Source organism: Gossypium raimondii, chromosome 10 (assembly GCF_025698545.1).
Source record: "Gossypium raimondii isolate GPD5lz chromosome 10, ASM2569854v1, whole genome shotgun sequence".
In the NCBI taxonomy this organism is placed as follows: Eukaryota; Viridiplantae; Streptophyta; class Magnoliopsida; order Malvales; family Malvaceae; genus Gossypium; species Gossypium raimondii.
The window spans coordinates 58,027,156-58,042,378 of record NC_068574.1 but is presented as its reverse complement, the minus strand read 5'-3'; the positions used below and the strand labels follow the sequence as shown (position 1 = coordinate 58,042,378).

The following is a 15,223-nucleotide window of genomic DNA, read 5'->3' as shown; positions in this document are numbered from 1 at the left end:
TAGTAAAAGTAAAATTACACTTTGACCCCCTAAAATTATAAAAATTTAATTTAATCTTTTAAAAATCATAAAGATATAGACTATTAAAATTAAAATTTCTTTTCGACCCTTAAAAATATTTTCTCGCCTCGCCCTGTTTATATTAAAACTTGTAATGTACTTTGATAAAATACTAATAAATTTTGAAAAGAATTAAGATGAATTTTGGGAAAATAAAATAGTAGTTTTTATTTGCATAGAAAAGATGAAATTAATTAATATAATAAAAGCAAAGGATAAAATTATCCAAAATTTTAGAAGCTTTATTTAAGGAAAATGTGGCATTGAAATTATTCACTATATTCCGAAATCTTAACATTATTGATAATATCATATTACTGTTTTATATTACCATAAAATTCTGTAAACCAAATACTTTTAATGGTATAGTAAAAATAAAATTTATAAATAAAACAAAATATGTGGCCTTATTTGTGGAATTAAAATATTTCATCACAGTACATTAAATATTGATCAATTTGATATTAAGGAAATTATTTGATTCGCTAATTGTTAGAGATGTTAATGGATGAGGTTAGTTTGAATTTAGATCGGACTTAGTATGATAATAGTACACTTTATGCTTGCAAAAGTTTGATCTAGTCTAAATATAAATATAAAATTTTACTCAAACCCATCTATATTTGTAAATGACTAACTCAAACCCATTTTAGACTCATCATATTATTTATAAATATAAAATTTCCTTTTCTTTTGTTGAAGTAATGATTTTATTGTTATAACTGGAAAATAAAACATGGGTACTGAGAGTTTTTTGAAATCTGTTGTTAGTTTTCGATGGGTATTTAGAATTTTTATAGTTAAATAGACTAGATACTATACGTTTCTTGGTTTGAGATCAGATTGCTTTGATTTTTGTTTTTGAGCTTTTCTTTGGTTTCTAAGAACTGGGTTTTATTCTAATTTTGATTTAGGCTACATTTTCACTATACATTAGATATGGTGAGTTTGGATTGGAATAACGTGGGGGAGGCTTTGTTTGATTGTAACATAGAAAACTATCAAATTCTGGGTTAGTAGGGTCCTTTTTATTTTTTATTTTTGCCTTCTGATCAGTGGGTAGTGGGTTTTTTTTGAGTAATTAATTTATGCTTCTCACTAGCCATGGCCCATGTTATGTGTAAATAGTGTTTGATCATATGGGCTGTTTTAGGATTCTATAGTAAATGTTTAGTTGGCAAGTCTTCTGCACTTCGCAGAAATGGGAATTAGCTGGCTTGGATTGATAGATTTGATTCATGAGTTTTGGTATCGTAAAAGTCAGGAGCTGGCTTCGTTGATTTTCTTAATCATAGTGTCTGTGATATAGAATCTTGATGTTGAGACTTGCTTATGGTTATATGTTGTGAACTTGTGCTTTAACATATGAAATTGGCGTAGTTGTAAATGGGCTGCATTGTTGAACGTGAGGTGTCTGTGAGCTATGCTCATTTGTGTCTCTGGGTAGTTCAATGAACACCTTGGCGAAATGGTGTATGCTAACATGTAAACTCACAATGTGGTAGATAGTAGGCTTTCTTGTTCGAATCTGCACCTTACACCTTACAATGATGAAATTGATCATTTCTGTTCATGCATTAAAAGCTACTTTTTAATATGAATTTCGTCAAAAACAAAATTTTATTTTAGTTTAAAGATGAATTCTTAGAATTTCCTCTGGATTTCGTTTTCATGCATCATTTGTCAATTCCAGCATGGTAGGCGAATAATATGCTATGTTGGTTGTCTTCAAGCTTCAGTATTTTCCTGACTGTGACTTTCTTATGTTTATGCAGGTGTGGGAAAGAGTTGTCTTCTTTTACGATTTTCTGATGGCTCCTTTACCACTAGTTTCATAACGACCATTGGGTTTGTCTCCCTGGCAACTCTTGAAAATTATATGTTAAAATTGTTTCACGATTTGAGAAGCGTGAATGCAGAGAGGAGCACTTTAACCATGTAGCATTAAAGGGCCTATTAACAGGGGAGAATTCAAGATGTTTTGCTTTGCTTGGTTTCATTCCAATAGAACTGCAACATAATAGGGGTAGAGTGGAGTTTGCAGTACCATAATCTCAATTTGTTTATTTATCTGTTTTAAGCAATCCCTTGGTAATTGTTATTCAATGTGAATTCTAGTATATACTCTTCCAAAGGGTGCTTTTTGAACTATTATGGCACTTCTGCTGCTTCACTCGTTTCTCTGCCTTATTTATGGTTGAGGCATCTACTCATTTGATACTAAGTTATAGAAGTTTGGTTCAAAACTTTTTTGAATATATATATTTCTCTTTTCAACTATTTTATTTTCCTTGACAGCATCGATTTTAAGGTAAGAACAATTGAGCTTGATGGTAAGAGGATCAAACTACAAATCTGGGACACAGCTGGTCAAGAGCGATTCTGAACTATTACGACAGGTATCTTTAAGTCCATGCAGGTTGCATTTCTGTTTTCTTTTTCATTCTAGTACAAAAAGTATATTTAAGCTTGATGCTTGACTTTGCTGATGGATTCTTGCTCTTCCAGCTTACTATCGTGGAGCCATGGGGATTTTGCTGGTTTATGATGTTACTGATGAGTCATCTTTCAACAGTAATTTCTCATTTTTTTTCCCTTATTGTGAGGTTTTCCATCATTTCTATGCCTTGTGTCTTTCATTGGTTTAAGCAGTGAAATTAGTTGTCGATCATCCTTTATCAGTGTTTTTGTTGCAGTGGATGGCTTAGGATCTCCCTCGGTTGGAATGGAATTTCTTTCAATGGTTCCTATGTCTCTATCGAGTGTTATAAAACCTGCTTCTGTTCATGTACAGATATTAGGAATTGGATTCGCAACATTGAACAACATGCTTCCGACAATGTCAACAAGATACTGGTTGGGAACAAGGCTGACATGGATGAGAGCAAAAGGGTTAGAATTTCCCTTCTGATTATTTATAGAAATTGCTTTTCTTGTTGATGTTCATGGGTTTAGAGTGTGTGATCTATTTTAAACTCGTCTATATTGTTTTTGAATTTTTAAAAAATTATTTATATTATTTTAATTTAATATTTAATAAATTTATATATATTTTGTATTTATTGAATTTTTATTTACATTTATCTTAACATTATTTTAATGTTTATATTAGAGTAGTATTATATATTTAGTATAGATTTATTTTTGAAATGTGTTATAAATATATAAAAATAACATAATATAAAGTATTATAAAATTAAAAATGGGTTGGGCAGGGCTCGGGCCTTGAATGTTCAAGCCCGAACCTGACCCATATTTTAAATGGACCTAATTTTTTTACCTAAACTCATTTTTCAAGCCTAATATTTTTACATAAAACTTCTCAAATGTCAAACGAGCCTTCAGACCTGAGTAGATAACCTGACCCATGAATAAGTTTATATATGCCCAGTTGACAAAATTAAAATGTTACAATTATTTTTTGTTTTTGCCAATAATAAAATTTTCATCTTTAGGTAATATAATTCAAATATCAAAATTCGCAGTTACTTTAGATTTGTTTTATTCAGTTATATACTTCATAATTTCTTAAATATGTATTTATAAATATAAATTCTTATTTTTTAAAAATGTTAATTATTTAAGCTTAAATATTCATTCACATTTGAAACTTTCTACCAATTTGGTACTTACAATTTTTTATGATTTTTTCTTAACTTGGTATCCTTAGTTTTTTTAGTTTACATCTTCTCAAGCCAAGTCTCCCGCACTCTCTCCACCTATCCCTCCCCTTGCTCTCAGCAAAGAACTCAGGCCTCCTACTCCTTAAGTGGGCCTTGTCCACCCACTTTCACAGGCCATTCGCTTAACAGGTTATCTTATTAGGCACCCGCCTTTTAGGTACAAACGCATCTTTAAGTGTGGACGTGTTTTAACAACTATTAGATTCCACTAAAAAATAACAACTTTGTACTACTTGGGCCCACTATGTCCGCACTTGACTACGCTGTATTAGTATATCTTTTATAACGGCCTGACACATCATACTATATAACAAACGGACTTCTATAAATACTCCCTCCCTCGATGGTAAAAGGATTAGGACCTTTGCCCCCTTTAGTATCTACCCGTCCTCTTGTCATAATTTTTTAATATATCTATTATAATTGAGAATGTTTATATCTTAGTGCGTTTTAATCTAGTCTTTTATCCATTTTTTCCTTTCTAATATATCATAATTATAGGCCCTATATTATACACCTAATACTTTTAATTTTTAAGTTCTAAATTTTTAATTTCATAGAATGTAATTTGAGAGAAAATCTTTAGATAAAAAGACATGCTCTAGTTGAAAATTTGGATTTGGATTTCATTTATTGTATAAACGGTAAAAAAAAATCATATATTATGGACAAAATAATTGGGATTCAATTTAATATATATCAATAGCGTATAAACCCATGGATTTATGAAATTCAAACATACTTTAAGGATTTCAAATTCATTATTAAACAGGTCTCTAGAAAATTCATGGAATAAAAATTATCATCAATATTATATGTCTAAATAATTTACTACTCAATTTACACATTTTTAAAATTTAAATTTAAATTTTAAAATCTTAATTTCAATCACTACTTAATGAAAATCTCTTCTTTGATTTATTCAATACCATATTCTTATATTCCAACTTAGAAAAAGAAAAGAAAAAGAAAAGAATTTATACCTTTCAAAAATAAAACAGCAAGAAAGGGATAAAAGAAAAAATTACTTGGAAAGGAAGAAATTTGAGGATTTAAACATTACCCTTACTAAAAGATAAATATTATCATATATTATTATTTATTATACTAGTTAAAATATATTCTAAATCCCTATACTTTTTAAATTTGAAAGTTATCCTCCTACTATATCATATAATATTATATCATATCATATATTAATAGTTTATATATATATGCATAAATGATTAAACGTTATAGTATCATGTAATACCATATCTTTTATTATAATCTATATTATAATCTATATTATAATAATACTAGTTAAAATACGATCTAAGTCACTATACTTTTCATACATTTAAAAGTTAACCTCTTATTATATTATATAATGCTATATCATATCATATAATATGTTAATAGTTTATATATATGCATCAATGATTAAACATTGTAATATCATGTAATATTATATTTTTATTATAATCTATATTATAATAATAGTTATATATGTATTAATAGTTTTAGTAATAGTAATACATTATAATATATTATTATTTTATGTATTAATAATATACTAATTTAGTAAATTGGCTTAAGGTCAAGTTAGGTAATCAATTTTGGTTTCGATAATGGTTATATAATATATTATTATGTTATCATTAAATTTTAATTTTATAGGTTTAATAATTATTAATTTTATATAATTATATTACATATATAATTATAGTATTAAAATGTTACATATTAAATTAATATTTTAAAATTTATTTCATTTTATAATTTAACATAAAAGTTACTATTAATTACTTTTTATCAAAAATTTTAATATAAATATGCAATGCTTATGAATACATTTTCAAAAAAAAAAAGAATTTTCATTTATTTATATTTTAAATAATATCATAAAATTATATTAATTATTAATATCTATTATGGTTGTTCAGTTATAAAATCTAACTTTTTCGGGCTTTGAGTCAAATTTATTTCGGGCTCGGGCCATATTTGTATTGGGCTCGAGTCTACTACAGGTTCGGGTTCTATCAGGCTTGAATTTTTTCGGACTTGGATCTATTACGAGCTCGGACTTTCTTGAACTCGAATTGTTATAGATTCGGATTGACATGGATAAACTTTTAGGCTCGAACTTATTTTGTCAAGTCTAAGACCAATAAAGGGAGTTGAATAATGAGACGAGATTTTTACTTTACTCACAAAAGATAAAAGCAATACAAATTGTTTTTACAAAAAATGCGCTTATATTTTGTTTTTCATAATTTTTTTCTTATTACTTTACTTTTAACAACCACAAAATAGGTTTAAACAGAATCATATTATAGTTTTGGACAAGTTATGCCTATTTAGACATATAAAGAAGAGTTCATTCCTATAAAAAGATATATTACAGTTCTTGATAGTTTATTTAAATTGTTTAGTACAAACATAAACTTGAAGATTGAGTAAAGTAAAATTCTTTTCTTAAATGTAAAATTATTCCAAAAATAAAAATAAAGTAAAGTTTCTTTATAGTAATCTGAAAAAAAAGAAAACATGGGTTAGAAGTTTCTTTCAAAAATAATTTATAGTTTAAATCGAAGCATTAAGAAAATTTTGAAGTATATATATGGGCTTCTGGTTTTGCAAAATCATCAACAACTATCACACCTACAAACTTACATAGAAAGAAAGGAGAGAGAGATGGAAGTTCTTCCACATTTTAGCCATGTTCATCCTCTGGTTTTCAATGATGGGAGAAGCCATGAAAGTGAGGAGGTTTATTGTTGTGCGTGTGGGGAGTTGGTGTCAGGTCCAAGGTTTAGTTGCGTGGACTGTGGGTTTCATCTTGACAAGAACTGTGCTGAGGCACCTGTTGAGATGAACCACCCCTTTCATCGCCAACATAACCTTAAGCTTATGAAAAGCTCTCCATATGTTGAAGGTAACACTATTTGTAATTTCTGCAATAACAGATGTGAGAAGTTTGTTTATCATTGTTCTTGTAATTTAGACTTTCACATCAAATGTGCTTTTCTATCATACAAATTTATTGTGAAAGACTCTAGAGAGCTTGTTCTTCAAGACAAATCCATCTCTTCTGAATGTCATTCTCAAGAACTCAACAGAGTTCTATGTTTTGCATGTCAAAAGTCCTTATTAGGTTCTGATTACATCTCTCCTGATTCTGGATTTTACTTGCATAAAAAATGTTCTGATTTACCTCTTGAAATTAGTCACCTTTCCCACCGTCACCATTCTCTTTTGTTACAATTTAACAGTGATCATCTCCCTTGCAAAATATGCTTTGAAATCCAACATAGAGGATTGGTTTATTGTTGTTCGATTTGCAAGTTTGTCCTTCGCATTGAATGTGTGTCACCACCACCCATTATTGAGGATCCAAGTACTCATGAACATCCATTCACTAGGTGTTTAAGAGAATGGTCATTCAATTGTGATGTATGTGGCACTTTAGGAAACTATGTTTCTTATAATTGCTCAACATGTAGCTTAATGGTCCATAAGAAATGCATTTCATTGCCACGCTTCATCAAAAGCCTATGGCACGACCATCCTATTTCTCATAAATACTTTGTGGTAGACAATGAGTGTACAACACATGATTGTCCAATTTGTCACGAGGAGGTGAACATGGCTTGTGGGAGTTACAATTGCTCTAAGTGCAAGTTCATTATCCATGTGAATTGTGCATTAGAGGATGCTCGATGTTATTACAAAATATCAAAAGATGATTTGGATAATCTGCTTAATCTAATGTTGGAAGTGGGTACTATGAATCCAAGCTTTTCTGTTCGTAATATGATCAAAGTTGGAGAAAAAATGATAAATGTGGAGATAGAACATTTTAGCCATCAACATAGTTTAGTATTAAGTGATGAAGTGAACGAACGAAGGTATTGTGATGGCTGCAGTGAACTCATCTTGACTTCCTTTTATTGTTGTTTAGAATGTGAATTTTTCTCCACAAATCTTGTGCTGAGTTACCTAGGAAGAAGCAAATTCTGGGTAGTTTTCACCAAGATCCCTTTGTCCTTACTCCAAATTGCATTTTTATATGCTCAAATTGTGGTCACCTAAGTAGTGGTTTTGCCTACAAATGCAAGGTATTTTTGTGCAAAGACCATTTTTGTGTCCGATGTGTTGGAATTGCTTTCTCTTGCATGAGCGGAGGACACGAACACCTTCTTCTCTCGTACCTCAGGTATCTTGGGGGGTACTGTAATGCTTGCGGTGGCAGTACTGATGATTATGCAGTATATAGCTGCAAGGTTTGCAATTTTAATGTACATGATCAATGTGCCACTTTACTACCACAAACAACTTGGCACAAATCAGACAGACATTGTTTGATCCTCACCTACCATGAAGATAATGATTATTCACAATATCATTATTGTGATGTCTGTGAAAAAGAAAGAAGCCCTAATACTTGGTTTTACCATTGTCCAATTTGTGATAACTCAGCACACCTTTCTTGTATTTTGAGAGGTGAACCATTTCTCAAGCGTGGGATCAAAATCAAAGAAAGTGATCATCCACACACTCTCATGATTGTGGAGAAGGTTTATGATTATCCTGAATGTCACAAATGTGGTCATCGTTGCATGGATTTGGCTCTTGAGTGTTTGGATGCAGAATGCAAATACATTATCCACTGGAAATGCAGCACAACCTTCCAATACTTCAGATCGGCATAATGAATACTGTTGCTTTGACAGTCAATTGATGCAGAGGTTGCTGATGATCACAGCAAAAAGTTGTTAGTTGTTTAGGTTTTTTTCATCGTCTTCTTTGTAAGTACATATGATTTCCTTGTTTTAAGTCATAATTTAATAATGTACAAAATGTTTGCATAATAAAATTTACTTTGTACAGCTTTAATGTAATCTCAGTTATATGATTTATAAATGTTACCACTAATTAATGAGTGCAATTTAATGCTATGGTGATTCCTGAATCTCCATTTTCCAAGTTATCATTGTTTTGGTTGTGAAATTTTCTTTTGTGTGCGCAACTTTTTTTCCTTCTAATTTTATTAACATTCCATTATTTTATCTTAGAATAAAAATAAAAATAAAATAAAAAATCCATTTTCCAAATCCAGATGCAAGCATTTGGTATGTTATTGCGTATTTTCATATAGTTCTTTTTAAAAAGTTTTAATTAAGTGTTTAATTCAAGCATTTGTTTTAACAAAAAAGTTGGCTTAAATGAAAAGCAATAGTAAGATTATTAAAAAATTATTAAATTGTTAATAAATAATAACCCTTAATTAATTTCTTGAATTATGTCTTACATCTAATTAAACTCTTGGAATATAGTGTTATGTTAAAATCTTTTATGATTTATTAAGTGACCACGTAACTATTGATAAGGTGTTTGATGTGGATTTTAAAAATAATTATTTAAAAGTTATAATTTTTAAAAACTATTAAATTGTTTTTAAATTCTAGATAAATTATAACAATTCTAGACAGAATTTCAAAATTAGTGTTAATAAAAATTATTAAAATATTATAATTTTTTAGGAATTATAAAACAAATAGGAAACTTATAGAAAAATATTAAAATTTTAAAATAATAAAATTATATAAAATTATTAGAAAATAAAATTATATAAAAGTTACTAACAAATTACAAAAATTTAAAAAAGAAGAAGAAGAAAACATGCAACGAAATGGCATCATGAACAAAATTTAAAGTATTTAAAGGCCCAAAGGAAATTTCAAGCCCATTTATGGCGCTTTAATACACAAACATATAGGGATTGTAGGAACTAATTTCTTTTTTTTTGAAAAATTATAAAATATTTTTCTCAATTTTACAAAATTGAAAATTTGATAATGAATTATTTTTATTTACTGTACATTTCTATCCATTCTTCAATTTTTTTGTTTAAAATATTGTTTGTCTAGTTTAAAATTTAAAACTATTCTATTAAAAAAACATTTTAATATATTTGATATAAAAACTTATTTAGTACATTATCAATAGTGTGAAAGAAAAATTACCTATAAACATATTTTATTAAATTGTTCTTATTATATAATTTATTTTATTTTTAACTAATTTAATTCTTTTAATATTTTTAATCTCAAATTTCATAAATGATCATAAATTATAAAATTCATTTTATTACATTAAATTCTACTTAACAACAATTGAATTTTTTATTTAACAATTTAACCTAATTATAATAACCTTTTTATATGTCTTAGTTTTAGTCAATTTGACAACATTTATTTATGAAAATGGAAGTGAAATCAAAATTTTAAAAATATTATCTTATATATATATACACATATCTATGTTCAGAGCCGAATCTAGGGGCTGTTAGGGTCCCAAGCCCCCACTAAAATAGAAAATTGTTAATTTGGCCATTTAGAAAATTTTAAAATTTGAAATTAGTAAAAGGAAAATTACACTTTGACCCCCTAAAATTATAAAAATTTAATTAATCTTTTAAAAATTATAAAGATATAGACTATTAAAAATTAAAATTTCTTTTCAACCCTTAAAAAATTTTCTCGCCTATACCCTGTTTATATTAAAACTTGAAATGTACTTTGATAAAATACTAATAAATTTTGAATAGAATTAAGATGAATTTTGGGAAAATAAAAATAGTAGTTTTATTTGCATAGAAAAGATGAAATTAATTAATATAATAAAAGCAAAGGATAAAATTATCCAAAATTTTAGAAGCTTTATTTAAGGAAAATGTGACATTGAAATTATTCACTATATTTCGAAATCTTAACATTATTGATAATATCATATTACTGTTTTATATTTCTGTAAACCAAATACCTGTAATGGTATAGTAAAAATAAAATTTATAAATAAAACAAAATATGTGGCATTATTTGAACCTTATTTGTGGAATTAAAATATTTTATCGACGATGCGCTAAATATTGATCAATTTGATATTAAGAAAATTATTTAATTAAGCTAATTGTTAGAGTTGTTAATGGATGAGGTTGGTTTGAGTTTAGATCGGGCTTAGTATGATAATAGTACACTTTATGCTTGCAAAAGTTTGATTCGATCTAAATATAAATATAAAATTTTACTCAAATTCATGACTAATTCAAACTTATTTTAGGTCGGTCATATTATTTTAAATTTCTTTTGGAAATATTTATATCTACCCACGTCTTAACAAATATTTAATGTTTACATTATATACAGTAGTATTATATTACTATAAATTTAATAATTTTTATATATTATTAATTACATAATATATAAAAAAATTATAATATATTATATTATAAATTTTAAAAAATGAACCCGGGGTTCTAATATTTGAATGTTGAAATCCAGTGAGGCCAAACCTATATAAACCAGCTGTTCCAACCAATTACATTGGAGGAACCGAACCGTGACTAAGTGACAATAGTATCAAAAAAAAAAAAAAAAGTGAAGAAACATGAAAGGGAAATTCCCCATATTCATTGGACTCTCTCTTTCTCTCTCGCATGTGCTGTGCTATCTTCAGCGTCTCAGGTTCTTTCTCTCGCTTCCTTTCCTTTCCTTGATCTGATTTCACAATTTTCTTTTATTTCGTTTTGAAATTGATGTATATATTTTAACGCAGATAAGAGGATATATTATTATATATTTTTGAATTGGGTTTTTTGTGCGTGGTTTTTGAGGATCAATGGCTGCACCACCAGCTAGAGCTCGTGCTGATTATGATTACCTCATTAAGCTTCTTTTAATTGGTGATAGTGGTAAGTTTTTTTTTTCCCTTTTTTTTTCTGTTGAAGTAATGATTTTTATTGTTATAACTGGAAAATAAAACATGGGTACTCAGAATTTTTTGAAATCTGTTGTTAGTTTTCGATGGGTATTTAGAATTTTTATAGTTAAATAGACTAGATACTATACGTTTCTTGGTTTGAGATCAGATTGATTTTTGTTTTTGAGCTTTTCTTTGGTTTCTAAGGACTGGGTTTTATTCTAATTTTGATTTAGGCTACGTTGTTCACTATTCATTAGATATGGTGAGTTTGGATTGGAATAACGTGGAGGAGGCTTTGTTTGATTGTAACATAGAAAACTATCAAATTCTGGGTTAGTAGGGTCCTTTTTATTTTTTATTTTTGCCTTCTGATCAGTGGGTAGTGGGTTTTTTTTTGAGTAATTAATTTATGCTTCTCACTAGCCATGGCCCATGTTATGTGTAAATAGTGTTTGATCATATGGGCTGTTTTAGGATTCTATAGTAAATGGTTAGTTGGCAAGTCTTCTGCACTTCGCAGAAATGGGAATTAGCTGGCTTGGATTGATATATTTGATTCATGAGTTTTGGTATCGTAAAAGTCAGGGGCAGGCTTCGTTGATTTTCTTAATCATAGTGTCTGTGATATAGAATCTTGATGTTGAGACTTGCTTATGGTTATATGTTGTGAACTTGTGCTTTAACATATGAAATTGGCGTAGTTGTAAATGGGCTGCATTGTTGAACGTGAGGTGTCTGTGAGCTATGCTCATTTGTGTCTCTGTGTAGTTCCATGAACACCTTGGCGAAATGGTGTATGCTAACATGTAAACTCACAATGTGGTAGATAGTAGGCTTTCTTGTTCGAATCTGCACCTTACACCTTACAATGATGAAATTGATCATTTCTGTTCATGCATTAAAAGCTACTTTTTAATATGAATTTCGTCAAAAACAAAATTTTATTTTAGTTTAAAGATGAATTCTTAGAATTTCCTCTGGATTTCGTTTTCATGCATCATTTGTCAATTCCAGCATGGTAGGCAAATAATATGCTATGTTGTTTGTCTTCAAGCTTCGATAATTTCCTGACTGACTTTCTTATGTTTATGCAGGTGTGGGAAAGAGTTGTCTTCTTTTACGATTTTCTGATGGCTCCTTTACCACTAGTTTCATAACGACCATTGGGTTTGTCTCCCTGGCAACTCTTGAAAATTATATGCTAAAATTGTTTCACGATTTGAGAAGCGTGAATGCAGAGAGGAGCACTTTAACCATGTAGCATTAAAGGGCTTATTAACAGGGGAGAATTCAAGATGTTTTGCTTTGCTTGGTTTCATTCCAATAGAACTGCAACATTATAGGGATAGAGTGGAGTTTACAGTTCCATAATCTCAGTTTTTTTATTTATCTGTTTTAAGCAATCCCTTGGTAATTGTTATTCAATGTGAATACTAGTATATACTCTTCCAGAGGGTGCTTTTTGAACTATCATGGCACTTCTGCTGCTTCACTCGTTTCTCTGCCTTATTTATGGTCGAGGAATCTACTCATTTGATACTAAGTTATAGAAGTTTGGTTCAAAACTTTTTTGAATATATATATTTCTCTTTTCAACTATTTTATTTTCCTTGACAGCATCGATTTTAAGATAAGAACCATTGAGCTTGATGGTAAGAGGATCAAACTACAAATCTGGGACACAGCTGGTCAAGAGCGATTCCGAACTATTACGACAGGTATCTTTAAGTCCATGCAGGTTGCATTTCTGTTTTCTTTTTCATTCTAGTACAAAAAGTATATTTAAGCTTGATGCTTGACTTTGCTGATGGATTCATGCTCTCCTAGCTTACTATCGTGGAGCCATGGGGATTTTGCTGGTTTATGATGTTACTGATGAGTCATCTTTCAACAGTAATTTCTCAATTTTCTTTATTCTGTTTTTTTTTCCTTATTGTGTGGTTTTCCGTCATTTCTATGCCTTGTGTCTTTCATTGGTTTAAGCAGTGAAATTAGTTGTCGATCATCCTTTATCAGTACTTTAGTTGCAATGGATGGCTTAGGATTTCCCTCGGTTGGAATGGAGTTTCTTTCAATGGTTCCTATGTCTCTTTCGAGTGTTATAAAACCTGCTTCTGTTCATGTACAGATATTAGGAATTGGATTCGCAACATTGAACAACATGCTTCCGACAATGTCAACAAGGTACTGGTTGGGAACAAGGCTGACATGGATGAGAGCAAAAGGGTTAGAATTTCCCTTCTGATTATTTATAGAAATTGCTTTTCTTGTTTATGTTCATGGGTTTAGAGTGTGTGTTCTTTGTTGTTGACTTTGGGTACTGACCTAGCTTCTTGTAATGATAAAGTGCTATGAAAAGACGAGTTGTGGCTGAATCTATATATCCTTTACACATTCACACGAGCCAGACATTTCTCTAGTAATAATTCGAAATGATCTCTTTTCCAGGCCGTGCCTACATCCAAGGGTCAAGCTCTTGCTGATGAGTACGGTATCAAGTTCTTTGAAACTGTAAGTCGAATGTTAGCTGCTGTGCAGATATTTGTATTGCAGATAATTATTTTAGGCTAAAAGATAAATAATGTATTTGCAGAGTGCAAAGACGAATTTGAATGTTGAGGAGGTTTTCTTCTCAATAGCCCGGGATATTAAACAAAGGCTCACTGAATCTGATAATAAGGCCGAGGTATTCTCTCTTCTAAAAACCTTTTAATTTTCTTGATTCACCATAAGTAACCATGTCGATGGCAACACAAATGGGAATGTTATAAACCCTTGCAACTGCTGCTTGTTCGAAATGATGGATTCCTTGTCTTTGTTTTTCGGTTACAGCCCACGGCACTAAAAATTAATCAACAAGACGCTGCTGCAAGTGTTGATCAAGCTGCTCAAAAGTCGGGTTGCTGCGGAGGTTAAAAGGAATTAACAAAAGTGTACCAAATTCTTGGTGGAAGCTTCGGCTTTTGGCAGTCCCTCAAATGTAAAATCGAATTGTGACGACATTATGGTGAATTCATGTATTTACTTTTCTGTTGATTCTTTTTCTCCAACTACCAGGCTTAGGCTTTATTCTTCTTGAACTCAAATGACCCTTTGTTATGTATTTCAGTATTTGTCTTTATAGCTTTGAAAAAAAAAAAAGTATTTGCTTTATGTAAGATGATCTAAATTCAAGTTTTTTTTCCCTCTTGAAAAGAAAATAAAAAATAAAAAAATCTGGAAGTTCTTAATTCATGTTACATATATGTGTGTGCTTTATGTTGTGATGCTTCGAAATGTCTTCAGAAGTCATTAATTCATGTCATATATATGTTGAGGTTGGATGTAAGGTGCAAATCTTTCAACAAGTGAATTTGCTCAATTCATATGAATTGTAATTTGCTTTTTATGTATTGGAATTAAGAAGTTCTATAGTTCAATTACGGTAGAGGAAATGCAAGAAGCTCTTATGTAGTGAAAAGAGGTACCTATGTATCTATAACTCAGCATATATTCTTCCATGAGTAGCTCTTTACCATTCTAGCACTTTGCAGTTTTCGTGCAAGCCGTTAGCTTTTAGTGTGTCTTGACATGGCACTCTTCTAAAACTGCTACTCTGCCGTGCCCTAGTCTTCATCATCTATTCTTGTTCATTGATTTTGTTCACAACATCATATAATGAATCCCTTCAATAATAGATCTCTTCAACTATTAATGAAAATAAATATGCTTTTAATGTTTAATCAGAATCAACT

General features: G+C 29.7%; 3 protein-coding genes across 5 annotated transcripts; all 3 read left to right on the top strand.

Annotated features, from left to right (window-relative positions):
* The first annotated feature begins 2,390 nt into the window (after window positions 1-2,390).
* Window positions 2,391-3,829, top strand: LOC128034020 (ras-related protein RAB1BV-like). The gene is made up of 4 exons (XM_052622542.1): window positions 2,391-2,469; window positions 2,569-2,634; window positions 2,855-2,952; window positions 3,740-3,829. The coding sequence occupies exons 1-4, from the start codon at window positions 2,391-2,393 to the stop codon at window positions 3,827-3,829; spliced, it is 333 nt and encodes a 110-aa protein (XP_052478502.1).
* Window positions 3,830-6,349: 2,520 nt separating this feature from the next.
* On the top strand, window positions 6,350-8,626 carry LOC128033842 (uncharacterized). Of its 2 annotated transcripts, none has more exons than XM_052622164.1 (2): window positions 6,350-6,660; window positions 8,205-8,626. In XM_052622164.1, the coding sequence occupies exons 1-2, from the start codon at window positions 6,420-6,422 to the stop codon at window positions 8,435-8,437; spliced, it is 474 nt and encodes a 157-aa protein (XP_052478124.1). In that variant the 5' UTR covers window positions 6,350-6,419; the 3' UTR covers window positions 8,438-8,626. The 2 variants fall into 2 exon arrangements, with proteins under 2 accessions (XP_052478124.1, XP_052478123.1); XM_052622163.1 differs by having other exon boundaries at window positions 6,354-6,660; window positions 7,844-8,626.
* Window positions 8,627-11,116: 2,490 nt separating this feature from the next.
* On the top strand, window positions 11,117-14,728 carry LOC105777815 (ras-related protein RABE1c-like). Of its 2 annotated transcripts, XM_052622161.1 has the most exons (9): window positions 11,117-11,251; window positions 11,343-11,478; window positions 12,584-12,656; window positions 13,107-13,207; window positions 13,317-13,382; window positions 13,618-13,715; window positions 13,938-14,000; window positions 14,083-14,175; window positions 14,322-14,728. In XM_052622161.1, exons 2-9 carry the CDS (start codon window positions 11,406-11,408, stop codon window positions 14,403-14,405), a joined length of 651 nt encoding a protein of 216 aa, XP_052478121.1. In that variant the 5' UTR covers window positions 11,117-11,251; window positions 11,343-11,405; the 3' UTR covers window positions 14,406-14,728. The 2 variants fall into 2 exon arrangements, with proteins under 2 accessions (XP_052478121.1, XP_052478122.1); XM_052622162.1 differs by lacking the exon at window positions 13,317-13,382.
* Window positions 14,729-15,223: the final 495 nt, after the last annotated feature.